This window comes from Boeremia exigua, assembly GCF_020726555.1.
Source record: "Boeremia exigua strain MPI-SDFR-AT-0100 chromosome Unknown C7974scaffold_15, whole genome shotgun sequence".
NCBI classification, from domain to species: Eukaryota; Fungi; Ascomycota; class Dothideomycetes; order Pleosporales; family Didymellaceae; genus Boeremia; species Boeremia exigua.
Window position 1 is genome coordinate 843,558 of NW_025763532.1, and position 13,778 is coordinate 857,335.

A 13,778-nucleotide genomic window follows, 5' to 3' on the forward strand; every position below is an offset into this window, starting at 1 on the left:
GTGTCGCGTTTCCAGGATTCACGCCGTAGTGTTGCCTGACGACCTTGTAGCTGTCAGCATGTGTAAGAGCTGCTTCGGGCTGACTTATTTCCGAAGATGGCAGCGGGAGGATCGCTTTTGGTAAACTGCTGCGGCTGACTCAGGACATTGCCGGATATGGCGTCACCGATATCGCAGCTGCGGAAGTGCTCACGGAACGTGAACAGCGTCAAATATTCGAATTGACCGCGAGTTGTCTGGCCAAACATTCACCCCACACCACAACACACCAAAGCACACCCACCTCCAACATGTCTGACTTCCCTCCCAAGCCTGTTGATACAATTGGTACGTCCATCGACTGTATCTTCGTGGTGAGTACTCATCTAACATATCTACAGATTGGAGCAATGTAGGCTTCAAGATCCGCGAAGGTGAGCCAGACTTTCTGTACAGCTTACGTCGATGAAGGCGTAGAGAAGATGTAATTGTACGCTTTCTGAAAGAGAAAAACTTTCAAAAGCGGGGAGCCAACATGACACACTTTTACTATGTCGCGAGATACACAACACATGGATCTGATATGGTACAGTTGCCGGACATGTCGAGTCACACTACTCAGTCGAAACTGGGGAGTGGTCGGAGCCGACGTTTGTGGAGGATCCCTTCCTGCGAATCCACGGCATGGCGCCTGCACTGAACTACGGCATGCAATGCTACGAAGGCATGAAGGCTTTCCGTTCGCCGAACGACACTATCAACATCTTCAGGCCCAACATGAACGCCGAGCGCATGCAGCACTCAGCGTCTTACATTTCGGTCCCCGAAGTACCTAGTGATCACTACCTCAAGTGCTGTAGCTTGGCGGTAGGAATGAACGCAGCATATGTGCCTCCGCATGAGACAGGCGCTGCCATGTACATCCGCCCTCTGCTGTTCGGTAGCTCGGCACAGCTTGGTCTCAATCCACCGCAGGAGTACACTTTCGTGGTGTACTGTATTCCTACCGGAGTGTATCACGGAACTAACCCCGTTGATGCTCTCATCCTCGAGGACTTCGATCGTGCGGCACCTGAGGGGACTGGCTCGGCAAAGATTGGTGGCAATTACGCCCCGGTCCTGAGACACAGCGAGAAAGCGTACAAGGCTGGCTTCGGCATCACGTTGCACTTGGACAGCAAAACTCGCAGCGTGGTTGACGAGTTCTCTACTTCAGCCTTTATCGGCGTCAAGAAAGATGGCGACAAGGTCAAGCTCATTGCGTCTGGTAGCAAGAACGTTATCAAGAGTGTCACCGGAGACAGTGTGCTCAGAATTGCCGAGTCATTCGGCTGGGAGACTGAATCACGAGAAGTACGATTTTGTGTATTCAAGGCGGCCAATATCGGACTAACACATAACAGATTCCGTACGATGAGATCAAAGAGTTTGACGAGGTTTTGGCAGCAGGAACTGCTGCAGCTTTGGTGCCTATCAAGTCGATCACTTTGAGCTCGAAGAATGACAAGATTACATTCTCTGCAGCAGAGAAAGAGCCAGGTCCAATCTGTGTCAAGTTGCTCACCACACTGCGAGGTCTCCAGCAGGGCAAGATTGAAGACAAGCAGGGCTGGTTGTTCAAGGTTGACAGGCCAGCACAGTTTGGCAAGACAGATGTCAACGGCGGAGCTAAAACCGTTGACCAGCTGCCTTGATTGGTGCTAATGTCGAAGTGCATGATCGAAGTCTGGGAGGAACAACACAAAAAGTTGCATGATGATTACAACGACAACAAGATGAAAGATCTCAGTAGTAGTAGTATAAATAGTACTTGATCTTCATGTCAACACCAGCGCGCTCTCGTGCATTGTCTAAATAGGTAACCCTCGTCGTACGTCATTGCCTGAGCCACATTGATTCTCGCCCCGCGCCCCACGCGCCTGTCGGCTGTCGAGAGGCTTCGCAAGGCAGACATTACTTGCATAATCCCAACGAAACCTAGAAAGCACCCTGTCTCGCGCCCTTCAAACTTGTGTACTGCGCTCTGTGATCACCAAGTCGCACCATCTTCACCTAGGTCCCCTGAGCTCTCCACGCCGCAGCGCGCCTGACAGCAACATGCCCGGCGGTCTTAGCCGGCTAATGGATAAGGGAAAGCACCACTTCAGACAGACGCTGAGCCCGACCGACGACGCATACCTCTCCTGTAAGCCGATATATTGGGTGTAGCAATCACAATGCTGATGTCAAGTAGACCATGACATAAGGTGTGAGTACACGGCGTTCGCCAACCAAGCCTTGTGCACGCATAGGGACCCGACTGATACGGCATAGTAATGCGAACGGACGTTGAAAGCATCAAGGATGACTGGCTCACAGACAACGTACGTGAGCGTTCGAAATGACGTGCAGCACCAGCTAATCTGAGTACAGGCTATCGCATTCTGGCAAGAGTGTGTATCTTCATGCGCGACGTCTGATCAGGCCTAATCGTGCCTAGATACCTCGAACGCGAAGACCTCACAGCCTTCCCAAAGGCCTCAATCGTGCTCCTCCGCCCTTCGATGAGCTTTATGCTCATGCAAACGCCCGATCCTCTTTCCCTCAAAGAAGCCCTTCCCAACTTCAGCACGACCACTCACGTTTTCCTCCCCATAAACGATTGCGCCGATGTCACAGCCGCAGAAGGCGGGTCGCATTGGTCGTTACTGCTCGTCTCTGTCATTGATGGCGTAGCTTTCCATTACGACTCGATGTCCGCTAGCAACGACCGAGAAGCACGAAGCACAAGCATGAAGATGGAACAGCTGCTTGGGAAGAGGCTGCGCTACATCCCGATGCACGACTCACCGCAACAGGAAAACGGCAGCGATTGCGGCGTTTTCGTTTGTGTGCTGATGAAGCATTTGTTGCTGAAGCGATTGTTGAAAGCAGATGCGAGCAGGAAAATCAGCATGAGCATGAAGGATGCACACATCAACGCGCGAGATGGGCGTAAGCAGATGCTGAAGGTCATTGAAGACAGGAAGAAGGAAGGCGAGAGGCGGCGATCGTAAGCCACCTCCATGACAGTAATCCTGGGTCTACTTCTCGACTAACGACACTACAGACGCAGCCACTCGCCATACCGACCGTTGTCGTCGCACTCGAAGAGCCCACCGCGTATCGGCGCGGAGCAGGAAGAAGAGAAGAAACATTAATTGCTCGCATGACACACACTTGTTACATTAGCAGACATCAGGACAGCACTGGGGTGCACAGCTCACGATTACATCTGTAGACTCTATGTCTCTACTGCTACATCATTCAGACGACCATGACACGACTTATTCCACTGTCTCATCCTAAGAGAATGCATGAGGCATGACGACCAACAAACATCATAAAACGAATATGCGAGCAATGCGCTCAAAACATACGATATCATGTACGACATTTACAGAGAGCTCACGAGCATCAGCGGGGAACAGTAGGGCAAACGCTTAGACTTCAATTCATCAGTAGTGAATGGTCACCCTCGTGAGGGCTATTCAGGCAGCATGCCATCTGCATTTTGTGAACAGGCGGATGGACACGGTTGTCTACGTGCGTTGAAACCTGCCAATGTGCTATGAGAGCTCCGCGGTATAGTTTGCTATTCTCTGCCCGAGCCAGGCTTCTGCTCGAGACAGCGGCTGCAAACATCAGGGTCCTGCGTCCGTGCCGTCGCTCGATCGGCGAAGGCGTGCTTCCAGCGCTGCCGATCATTTGCTCTCCAGCACCTGTTCCTGCTGCATGTGGCTGTGTACCCCACCCCAGTACTACCCCTCCATCCACCCACCATGTCCCTCCGAGCTCTCTCATCCTTCACACGCACATCTGCAACTCACCTCCGCAGCCCCATCACCACCACTCCCATCAAACACTTCACTACCACCGCACGCAACATGGGTGTCACCAAGACCGTTCTTGTCGAGGGCGACGGCCCGTCCCCCCAGAAGGGCGACACTGTCACCATGCTGTACACTGGCTGGCTCAAGGAGGCCGGCAAGAAGGACGGCAAGGGCAAGCAGTTCGACACCACCGAGAAGCCCGGCCGCGGGCCCTTCAAGACACCCATTGGCGTTGGCCGCGTCATCCAGGGTGCGTCCGCCACATGCTCGCTTGCGTGGACTCAATGCTGACACACCGCAGGCTGGGACGAGGGCGTCGTCCAGATGAAGCTCGGCGAGAAGGCCAGGCTGGACATCAGCTCTGACTTTGCCTACGGCAGCCAGTAAGTCGCGGTTCCCTGCTGTTGCGTGAGGGTTGTGCTGATTTTGACAGGGACGTCGGCGGCGGTCTGATCCCGGCCAACTCGGAGCTCATCTTCGAGGTCGAGCTTAAGAAGATCAACTAAAAAGTAGACGATGGATGAACAGGATATCGTTGGTAGATTGGCAGCTTTGGAATGGGGTCGCAAGGACGGCTGAGAAGCTGTTCTGGGGCCCCGCCGACAGCGTAAGAACTGTCTTGCTGAATGCTACGGCTGCTTGCATGACTCCAAAGCAGAATTTGCCTCCCCAATGAACGCCCGACTGTCTCAAACTTTGCGTCCCATGATCATCCCCGTGCAGTCTTCGTTTCCAAAAGTGTGACTAATTGCACGTCGTTTTGTCCTTCATAACTCAAAGCTTCGCCATGACCTTGGAACAGTCACTTGTGCAGTTGATGTGACAGTTGGGGAGACTGCGACTGGTCACGCCTGTCAGTAATGAAAGTCAATGTTGCATGTTCAACGTCTAATTTAGATTGACAGCTCTGCACGTCCAATGCAAGCTGTCGGCGCTCTGTGATGCTGGCTGTTTATACATTTATGCTACATTCAATGCCATGGCCGCTCACATGGACTCGTCCTGGTACCACTTGTTCGTGTTCGCGCCCTGGCTCTGGGCGATGGAGGCATTCTGCCTCACCAAGTCCCAGTCAATCTTCTCCCACCACGCCCTCAAATAGTCCGACTTGCCCCGGACACCATAGTCGTGCAGCCACGCATGCTCCCATGTGTTGACGCACAGCAGCGGTATGATGTCGGTGCCGCCCAGCGGCTTCTTCGGGCGGTTGTCCTGCCTCGAGGAGGCGCCAAAGGCGCCGACGCTGTTCAGCTGCTGGTACGAGTCCGGGTTGTGATTGTTCAGGTCGTATGACTGCCGCCTGTAGTGCGCGCCCGACAGCGGCGAGCCGGCGAGGTATGTGGGGAGGATGCGCAGGCCGCCGGCGACGGCAGCGTCGTTGGTCTGCACGAGCCAAACGAAACCGGGGCCGAACATGGCGTCGGCGGTGGCAATGAAGGTCTCGCGCAGCGTGTCCATGGAGCTGAAGTCGTTCCTGATCTCCTGGGCCAGATCGGCGGGCGGCGTCGACACGACGTCGGGGTTTGTGTTGATGCCGCGGAAGAAGAAGTGGTTGTTGAAGGCCATGCTGGCCAGGTTGAAGGGGTAGGCCTTGAGCGGGTCGCGGGCGAGCTCGATGACCAGCGACTTGACGTCCTGGCCCTCATACGGCCCGCCGGCGGTCTCGTTGTTCAGCTCATCGACCGTGTGCTGCTGGTACTCGGAGAAGGCCACCTGGAAGCCCGTCGGCGAGAACAGGCCGGGGATGCCATTGGCGACGAGCTGGTCGTGGCGGTCGAGCGACGGCACCGTGTACAGACTGCGGGCGCACGTGGGCGCCTGTCTTCTCTATGGGTCGCTGTTAGCCGCGCTGCAGACGTGCATCGCATCGCATCGCATCGGGAGGGCTCGCATACGTTCGCAGCCGAGGCCGCCGTCCGGAAGGCAGCGACAGCAGGCCGCCTTGCTAAGCACCGCAGAACCGTCATGTCGTGTGGTGATGGAACGAGACCGCCGTCGACATGGCCATGCTAATAATTCTCGCCGGGGCGCAACTCGCACTAGCCGCCATTGCCCAATCACGACGCGCCCTCGTCTGCCAGCGCATGCTTCACCAAACACCAGCCGCCTGTGCGCGTTTCACCCGCCTGGCTGCTCGCAACCGCAGAGCCACACAAGCAAGCGGCCGCTATGGCCCTGCCACGCTGCTAGCCCGAGTCTGCAGACGCCCTGCGAGCCTGTCGTCCACTCAACGCCTCACCGCTCTATTCCGGGCACCGTGGGCCGCAGAATGGCTGGCCACAGCGAGCCCAATCGTGCCGTGGCGTCTGCATCGTGCGGCTCTCGTGCGCAGCGCGGTGGGCGAACCTGTGCAGGAGGTAGATATACTCGGATCGTTTCCTTCGCATCTCTAGTCTGTTTGTTTCTCTGTTTCTCTTTCGTCTTGCCATCGTCTTCGTTGTCCTGCGGTCGAGTCTGGTACCGGCCTTGTTCATTTCACACCAGCCGGTCTGTCTTTGCGTGCGCACATTTCAACCATGATTCCCTCGACAACCTTCTCCCGGATTTCTGTGCTGTTCCTCCTCACGTCAGCAATCACATCGACCCAAGCATCGAGCCTGTTCCTCCGGCAAGCACCGACATGTGGAGGCAAACAAGGTCTGCAGCAGTGCGGCGGCAGCTTTCCATCCGACTTCTGCTGTCCCAAAGACTCCACATGCATGTCCCTCAATAGCCCAGACATTCAGTCGGTCATCTGCTGTCCCGCAGGCGCGGACTGTGCCTTCATTCAGCCCATCACCTGCGATGTCACCCAGCTCAACGCCACGCTCCATCCTGACAACCAGATGCATCTTTCTGATACCACTGGCGTGGAGCTTCCCACATGTGGCACCAAGTGCTGTCCGCTAGGCTACTCATGCAAGAGCGGCATGTGCTCCAAAGACGAGACCACGCCATCCCCCACCTCGTCTGCCTCTTCGACACCATCCCCCACTGGACCTGCATCTTCGTCTCAGACGTCGGAATGCCCAGCGCCTGTAGCTGAGAAGTCGAGCTTCGATGGCAAATCCTTCGCAGCTGGTTTTGTGCCAGGTATTGTCATCGGAGCGCTGGGTGCTGTGGGATTGATCTGGTTGATCAACAAGCGCCACAACAGCCAGAACAAGAAGAAGTACTCTGGCGACTTTGGTCATGTCGCACGTAAAATTAGCGATCCTATCTACGATCCTGAACTTGCAGCACGGGTAGACTTTATGCGTCGCCCATCGCACTCTACACATCGTTCGCCCGCCTCGAACCACTCCGGCATAGCCTCCAACGGCATGCCTTCCAAGCCCACTGTAGGCACTGGTCTTACACCGCGGATAAGGAGCATGTGGGATCGCACACCGAAGTTGAACTTCGGCTTCGCTCACACCACCAACAACAACGGGCCAGGCCTGCCCGCAAACCCCAATCCCAACCGACCAGCCCCCGTCGTCCGTGCCGGCAGCAGTGATCGCGATCCCTACAAGACGCCCACCTTCACCCCCAAGCCCGTCCCTTCGCAGCGCCGCACAAGCAGGTCAAGCCGCTCCCAGCGCCGCCGTGAGCCGGAGATGGAGCAACGCCAACACACGCGCCCCACGCCACCTGAGCGCGTCGAAAGCACCGAAACCATCGACGTGCTGATGCCGGCGCCCAACCTGTCCTTTCTCGCGCCTCCCAAGGCGCACGGGATGCGGGATAACCGGGCCACGTGCGACTCCAACACGACAACGTTCACGAAGCTGATGGAGCGCGCGGGGTTTGACGACGACACAAACCGCGACGTGAAGAACTTCAGCGGACCGGGGAGATTCTAATGATTTGAAATGCACGACGTAATGTTTTTCTGTTCCTTATGACGGGCTGCCGTGCCGCTTGCCACGGCCGACGTACACACTAGATACCAGGCATGAGACCACTCCTTTCGATTCTTTGATCATTTAGCTTTGATAGCATATTTAACTTATTTTTTGTATTCGTACTTCTCACGTGAACCTTGAATGTCTAAGTGCTGCATCATATCCAACCTCCCGTCCAGTACTCCCCAGTAAAACCTCCAAGTAAACATGCATGCCTTCCTGACGTCGCAGACACCTCCGCTCTACCAACCGATGATCTAGGCTTGCACTACCGCAGAAGAAACAGTGATATATGCTCTAGTCTGAAGGTACATTACGGTATTCTGTGAGTGACTCTGCTTCGGGACCTGGAGACGGTTGGGCATGGCTGTGAGGTATTGTTCGTCTGAGAGCAGTTTCAACGCAATGTATGTATACGTGGCGACGAGTGGCTTGATCAATTACGACCTTTCAAAGCCGCCATCCAGACTTGAAACTCTCTGGGATAGCTAATGTAGCTCCACGAACGCAGCTCATCCACAAATCAGGTGTATGAAACATTGTACTTTTATTTGCTTACTTGTCTCTGACGTGCAGGTAAGATCGCCCTTCCGGCCTTGGGCTAACCGATGAAATGAATGCCCGACACATGTGCCCAACCCTCGTAGCGCAGTTATCCGCAACTACCAGCCAGTGCTTGCGAACCCCAGGTGATGCTGCCACACATAGTAGTCTTCGTTCCACGCCCTGTCGAACTGACGCATCGCGTTCCTCTCCTTCCACCCATATATGTACTTGCCGATACCGTGAGCGAACAGCCGATGCAGGTGCTTGCAAGCCGCCGCAAGGGGCACATTCGAGTCGAAGCTGTGCGCATAGAAGTGAGTGTAGACTATGACCTGGACCTCAACAAGGGTACGTGGTTCCCGCAGAGCCTTGCCGGCTGTTGAAAGTTCTTCGTGGTCGGTGCAGCGCGGTCGCGGACGACGGAATTCTAGCAGCGGCTGCAGCCACTTCTGGCGCAGGTCGAACTTGGGGGCGCACTCGTTGATCCAGAGGTCGATGTGCAGCTCGCGCAGGGAGGTCAGACTCTTTGCCGCTGACTTGCACACACGGGTCCAAGACTCGAGGTGCTTCTCCTGCCACACGACGTCGCATGCGGCGCCAGGGCTGCCGTATGTGGCGTAGTGCAGATGCAGGTTCGTGACGAACAGGTGGTTTGGCTTCGGGACTTTGTGGAGGAAGCTGGCAATACGACGAGGCGCTTGGAAGACGAAGGTGGTCCGCTGATATAACAACGACAATGTCTCTTGGTGTACTTGTCTGCTCACGAGGATTATGGCACCGTGCGGATTGAGCCAGACGCGCGATTCAGTGCTGCAGCCTTCAGAGCCAGGGCGCGAAAAACGGACCATGATTGGCTTCTCATGCTCATCATCAACTGGACTCTCCCGACGGCTTTCCTCAGATACTTTGATATACGACACTAGCTTAAAGGTCATCGGTGCAGAGAAGTCGCAGCCTTCGCCAACCAGCTCGCAGCGGTAGGTGTCTTGAAAGTAGTGCTGGTAGATTTTGTTTCTGATTTCTCCCGAGAGAGTAAGGAAGTTGGCTCCCTTCTTTCTTTTTGGCACGCTGACTCTGGGTCGAGCGCGAGCGAAAAGCGAGGCCTTGGGATCCATGGTGCTACTAAAGTCTGCGTCAAGGTCAAGGTCAGTATTGGAGAAGTGTCAGGTAAAGTTGTAAAGATTTACGCCAGTCCATCGTCCGCCGAGATGAGTAATGAGGTACCTTGGAGCGATTCTCGAGCGAGTGCGAGCTATGGTTGAAATCAAGGTCAGTTCTGCGTTTAGGTATTGGTGACTCGGGGTAAGTGAAAACGGTAATTCGGTCGTTAGCAAGACATCAGGGCTCAGCCAAGAGCGGGACCATGTAGAATATCGCAGCGTTTGCGCTTTCTGCATTTTCGCGTTTGCGCTTTCATGTTCATGTTCACGTTCACGTTCACGTTCACGTTCACATTCACGAAGAGGTGTAGATAGGCGGTGGCGTCTCAACCGCCATTGGCCCTGCAGCACATGCCCCACGCTAAGAGCAAATAACGCCGCTGCACAACACAGGCATCCCGCATCGTCATACCGACTCCTACATCGGCCATGTCTTCAACACTCTCCACCTTCAAGACTCGTACTGCTCGCCTCGCCTTGCCCACTGCTGCCCGCCAGTTCAGCACTAGCACTCAGCGCTTCTACCGCCGTCAGCCTGGTGACCCCACAGGCCCCAACGAACCGCCGACCCACATCAGTGCTCCCAAGAGCAAGTCCCCCCTGAAAGTCTGGCCCATTATCGCCATCTTTGGCATCGGCACTTTTCTCTTTAAGAAGATTGTTGACCAGCGCGACGGTCAGTACACACCTGTAGGTCCTATCGCCGGCCACTCTCCTAGCAGCAAGCCAAACACACCTCGAGCCAACAACCCTGTACCCCACTAAACACCACTACCACCTTCACGATGCCTGCGATTGAGAACCTTGGCGCCACAACGCGCACCAGCCCCCTTTGGTCGCCAGACAATGTCACCGTAATCTTCGTCTTGGGCGGGCCTGGTGCGGGTAAGGGAACGCAGTGTGTGAAGCTTGTCTCGGACTACGGCTTCAAGCACCTGAGTGCGGGCGACTTGCTTCGCGAGGAGCAGGACCGTCCGGGGAGCGAGTTCGGCGAGATGATCAAGACATACATCAAGGAGGGTACAATTGTGCCCATGGAGGTTACGATTCAACTGCTGGAGAACGCTATGAAGACAGCTATGGAGACCGAGAACAAGAGCATGTTCCTGATCGATGGTATGTCAAAGCTGCGAAATGCATAGGAGCACCGAACACTGACTTAGCGACAGGCTTCCCCCGCAAACTCGACCAAGCCCACGCCTTTGAGCGCTCCGTCGTTCCTTCCAAGTTCACTCTCTTCTTCGATGCGTCCGAGGAGATCATGCTCAAGCGTCTCTTGCAACGCGGTGAGACATCAGGCCGCGCCGACGACAACATCGAGTCAATCAAGAAGCGCTTCAAGGTGTTCGTTGACACCAGCATGCCAGTCGTCGATGAGTTTGAGAGCCAGGGACGCGTCGTCAAGATTGACGCTGTTCAGGAGCCCGATAAGGTGTACAAGGATGTGCAGGAGAAGATCAAGGCTCGGGGCGTCGAGCCAATCAGCCTGAAGTTCGTACGGACTGCTTAGATCACACGGAATGAGCTGAAAGCTGGACCTACGCGGAAACATGCCTACAAATGAAATGAATCTTACCTTGCATACCCTTTGCCCAACCGTGGTTTGCCTTCCGTCGTCACTCCCTTCTTTACACCCGGGTAACATGTACCGACGAGGTCATATGATGAGTACAGGGTAAGCAATCCACATGTATCGAAGATTGCGAAAGAGAAAACAGAGCGGCAACGGGTGCTCCTTTGATATGTTATCTCGCTTCATACTGGTGGATATGTACTATCTCTTGACTAGATCCTGGTGGGCATTATTTTGTTGCCCACATCAAATGTAATGGTGTATATGTACCCATTTCTGAATTATCCACGAGATCTGCCACAGACCTCCTGACAGAACAGCGACCGGCCAACCCAAGCAGTGCCGCAATGCTATGAGATACTACGATAGACTGCGTTTGAAAAAGTCCAAATCGAGTTTCACATATATCCTGAACCGAGCATGCGGTGCATTTCGTCCTGTGTAAAGTGCGTCCTCATCGACCGATGTTCTTCTCAGCTTCTGCGTTGCGCTTCTCGATCACTTTGTTCAACCGCTCTCTCCGCTCCTCGCGCAAAGTGATGTAGATCCAGAACCACATAGACAGCTCAATGAACCCCCAGCTGAAGACGACACTGTTCTTGAGATAGCTACTTGGGCTCTTCGAGTACGCAATGCCCCTAGCTCCACCGAATATTCCGCCCTCCTTAAACAAGAATGTGTAGCCGGTGAGTGCGAATAGGAAGACGAGGCGGACGGGTGCCTGAGCGCCCCAGTATTCGTCGAAGACTTCTTCGGCGAGCGAGCCTGCAGTGAGGTCGTTGATGCCGATGAATGCGAACAGGACGGCGATGAAGGCTACAGCTGCAGACGGTGTTGCAAAATCTCGAGGAGTAGGCTATGAAACGTTAGAACGTGCCAGCATGTTTCTTCAAGCTACATACAAGCTGCATGGATCCACCCAAGACCATGATCACACTCTGGTTCGCAATGACCTTTGGGTTATTGATCAAGAGCGCAGCCAGCGTCAGGTGGAATAGCGCTAAGCTGCGGATCATCATATTTGCCGTTATGATAGCCATCTTTGTGCTTGTGGGAGTGAAATGCTCCAGGAGCTGTGAGAGGAAACGTGGTGTTGGTGTTTTCAAAAACACTACCCCCTAAACTCCGGGGAAGAGCGCCTAAACTCCACACGCTAAGCTGATGACGAATGGCACGTTATCATCCATCCATTGATAGTGTACTCGCATCTATCATACATCAACAGCTTGTTGATTGAAGAGAAGCTATGGAGAAAGATCAGAAGCTTCTTGGGGTTGATGAGCTGCCTCTCAGGCAACAAGATCAGACCCCTCCTCGTCAACCGAAACGGTCGAATCACGCAATCATTGCCGTGCTTCTCTTCTTCCTTGCTACATTCTGGTTTACTACCATTGGACCAGCCTTCACGTTTGGGAGACATGGCTGCAAACACAAGCTTACTGTTGAACAAAGAGCCACGAGGATCTTGAAGGAACATCCACTCATTGGTCAGCATTGTCGCAGAACGCTCTATCGCTCGGTGTACTGATACTAGAAGACGGCCACAATGACTTGATGATCTTCATCCGGGGAAAATACCAGAACCATATCTACGGCAACGAATTTCAAGAGAAGTTTGAGAACGGAGGTCTTGCACAGCACGTGGACGTCCCTCGCTTGGAAAAGGGCTTACAAGGCGGTGCTTTTTGGAGTGCCTTCTACGTTTGTCCTACCGGAGAGAATACGGCAGACTTCTCTGACGAGCGATATTCAAGCAGTACGCCAGCTCGTTTCTATCATCACGTGCAAGTTGCTGACCCCCACAGTCGTCAAAGCCACACTCGACCAGCTTGACCTGTACAAGCGCCTTGGAGACAGCTACCCAAAGTACTTCACCCCATCGTCGAATAGCCATGATGCCGTCAAAGCCTTCGAACATGGTCATCTCATCTCGCCTGCTGCCATCGAAGGCTTGCACCAGATTGGCAACTCTGTGTCCAACCTACGTCTGTTCCATCAACTTGGTGTCCGCTATGCAACCCTTACATGGAACTGCCACAACAAGTATGCAGATGCCGCATTGGAAACCAAATACAACTATGATGCCCGGGTTGCGACGCCATACTGGAAGGGCCTGAGTCCAGCAGGTCGGGATCTTGTCAAGGAAATGAATCGCCTTGGTATGCTTGTCGATCTCGCTCATGTCAGTACCGACACCATGAGGGATGTGCTTGTCGGTAAGGGCGACGGAGACTGGACCGGCAGTCTTGCTCCGCCTATCTTCAGTCACAGCTCAGCCCACGCCATCTGCCCTCACCCCCGTAATGTACCAGACGACATCCTGCACCTTGTGAAGAAGCGCAACTCGGTCGTTATGGTGAACTTCAACCCCGACTTCATCTCTTGCAAGGAAGGGAACTCGACTTCAGGTCTCCCTGAGACTGTCCCTGCCAATGTGACGCTGAATCAGGTTGTTCGTCACATCAAGCACATCGGCGAGCTCATTGGGTACGACCACGTTGGAATCGGTACTGATTACGATGGCATCGAAGGGACACCTGCTGGCTTGGAGGACGTTTCTAAGTTCCCAAATCTGATCGCAGAACTTTTGCGTCAAGGTGTCAGTGACAAGGACGCAGCTAAGATTGCGGGAGGCAATGTTCTGCGGGTGTGGAAAGAGGCAGACGCTGTTGCGAAGAAACTGCAGAAGCACACGAAGCCGCTGGAAGATGACATCCAGAATCCGTGGTAATGCGGCTCGCACGAGTTCTGCCACGGCAAATGCTGTGCGGTATCGCAATCTTCAGTTGTGGCTGAGTGGGCG

General features: G+C 54.4%; 9 protein-coding genes across 9 annotated transcripts; 6 read left to right on the forward strand and 3 right to left on the reverse strand.

Annotated features, from left to right (window-relative positions):
- The first annotated feature begins 42 nt into the window (after positions 1-42).
- On the forward strand, positions 43-1,951 carry C7974DRAFT_82312 (aminotransferase). The gene is made up of 4 exons (XM_046147334.1): positions 43-327; positions 381-413; positions 572-1,332; positions 1,383-1,951. The coding sequence occupies exons 1-4, from the start codon at positions 291-293 to the stop codon at positions 1,671-1,673; spliced, it is 1,122 nt and encodes a 373-aa protein (XP_045991529.1). The 5' UTR covers positions 43-290; the 3' UTR covers positions 1,674-1,951.
- Positions 1,771-3,519, forward strand: C7974DRAFT_406063 (uncharacterized protein). Its single transcript, XM_046143109.1, has 6 exons — positions 1,771-2,164; positions 2,213-2,227; positions 2,293-2,342; positions 2,392-2,411; positions 2,459-3,010; positions 3,068-3,519. The coding sequence occupies exons 1-6, from the start codon at positions 2,077-2,079 to the stop codon at positions 3,156-3,158; spliced, it is 816 nt and encodes a 271-aa protein (XP_045991530.1). The 5' UTR covers positions 1,771-2,076; the 3' UTR covers positions 3,159-3,519.
- C7974DRAFT_406067 (uncharacterized protein) lies at positions 3,520-4,679 on the forward strand. The gene is made up of 3 exons (XM_046143110.1): positions 3,520-4,080; positions 4,132-4,213; positions 4,264-4,679. Exons 1-3 carry the CDS (start codon positions 3,780-3,782, stop codon positions 4,334-4,336), a joined length of 456 nt encoding a protein of 151 aa, XP_045991531.1. The 5' UTR covers positions 3,520-3,779; the 3' UTR covers positions 4,337-4,679.
- C7974DRAFT_406069 (Fe superoxide dismutase-like protein) lies at positions 4,680-5,882 on the reverse strand. Its single transcript, XM_046143111.1, has 2 exons — positions 5,726-5,882; positions 4,680-5,657 (listed from the first exon to the last, which is right to left on the reverse strand). The coding sequence occupies exons 1-2, from the start codon at positions 5,795-5,797 to the stop codon at positions 4,818-4,820; spliced, it is 912 nt and encodes a 303-aa protein (XP_045991532.1). The 5' UTR covers positions 5,798-5,882; the 3' UTR covers positions 4,680-4,817.
- Positions 5,883-5,934: 52 nt separating this feature from the next.
- On the forward strand, positions 5,935-7,812 carry C7974DRAFT_406070 (uncharacterized protein). The gene has a single exon (XM_046143113.1). The coding sequence runs from the start codon at positions 6,347-6,349 to the stop codon at positions 7,652-7,654; it is 1,308 nt and encodes a 435-aa protein (XP_045991533.1). The 5' UTR covers positions 5,935-6,346; the 3' UTR covers positions 7,655-7,812.
- A 413-nt stretch (positions 7,813-8,225) lies between these two features.
- On the reverse strand, positions 8,226-9,769 carry C7974DRAFT_406071 (uncharacterized protein). The gene has a single exon (XM_046143114.1). It carries the CDS (start codon positions 9,355-9,357, stop codon positions 8,359-8,361), a length of 999 nt encoding a protein of 332 aa, XP_045991534.1. The 5' UTR covers positions 9,358-9,769; the 3' UTR covers positions 8,226-8,358.
- A 62-nt stretch (positions 9,770-9,831) lies between these two features.
- On the forward strand, positions 9,832-10,912 carry C7974DRAFT_323037 (adenylate kinase-domain-containing protein; the record flags this gene model as incomplete). The annotated part of the gene is made up of 3 exons (XM_046138878.1): positions 9,832-10,155; positions 10,203-10,518; positions 10,572-10,912. 3 exons carry the CDS (start codon positions 9,832-9,834, stop codon positions 10,910-10,912), a joined length of 981 nt encoding a protein of 326 aa, XP_045991535.1.
- Positions 10,913-11,238: 326 nt separating this feature from the next.
- Positions 11,239-12,144, reverse strand: C7974DRAFT_82643 (increased loss of mitochondrial DNA protein 1). Its single transcript, XM_046147339.1, has 2 exons — positions 11,878-12,144; positions 11,239-11,831 (listed from the first exon to the last, which is right to left on the reverse strand). The coding sequence occupies exons 1-2, from the start codon at positions 12,013-12,015 to the stop codon at positions 11,430-11,432; spliced, it is 540 nt and encodes a 179-aa protein (XP_045991536.1). The 5' UTR covers positions 12,016-12,144; the 3' UTR covers positions 11,239-11,429.
- Positions 12,145-12,187: 43 nt separating this feature from the next.
- C7974DRAFT_466987 (membrane dipeptidase-domain-containing protein) lies at positions 12,188-13,706 on the forward strand (the record flags this gene model as incomplete). The annotated part of the gene is made up of 3 exons (XM_046146349.1): positions 12,188-12,462; positions 12,513-12,731; positions 12,781-13,706. The coding sequence occupies exons 1-3, from the start codon at positions 12,222-12,224 to the stop codon at positions 13,704-13,706; spliced, it is 1,386 nt and encodes a 461-aa protein (XP_045991537.1). The 5' UTR covers positions 12,188-12,221.
- Between the last annotated feature and the right edge of the window lie 72 nt (positions 13,707-13,778).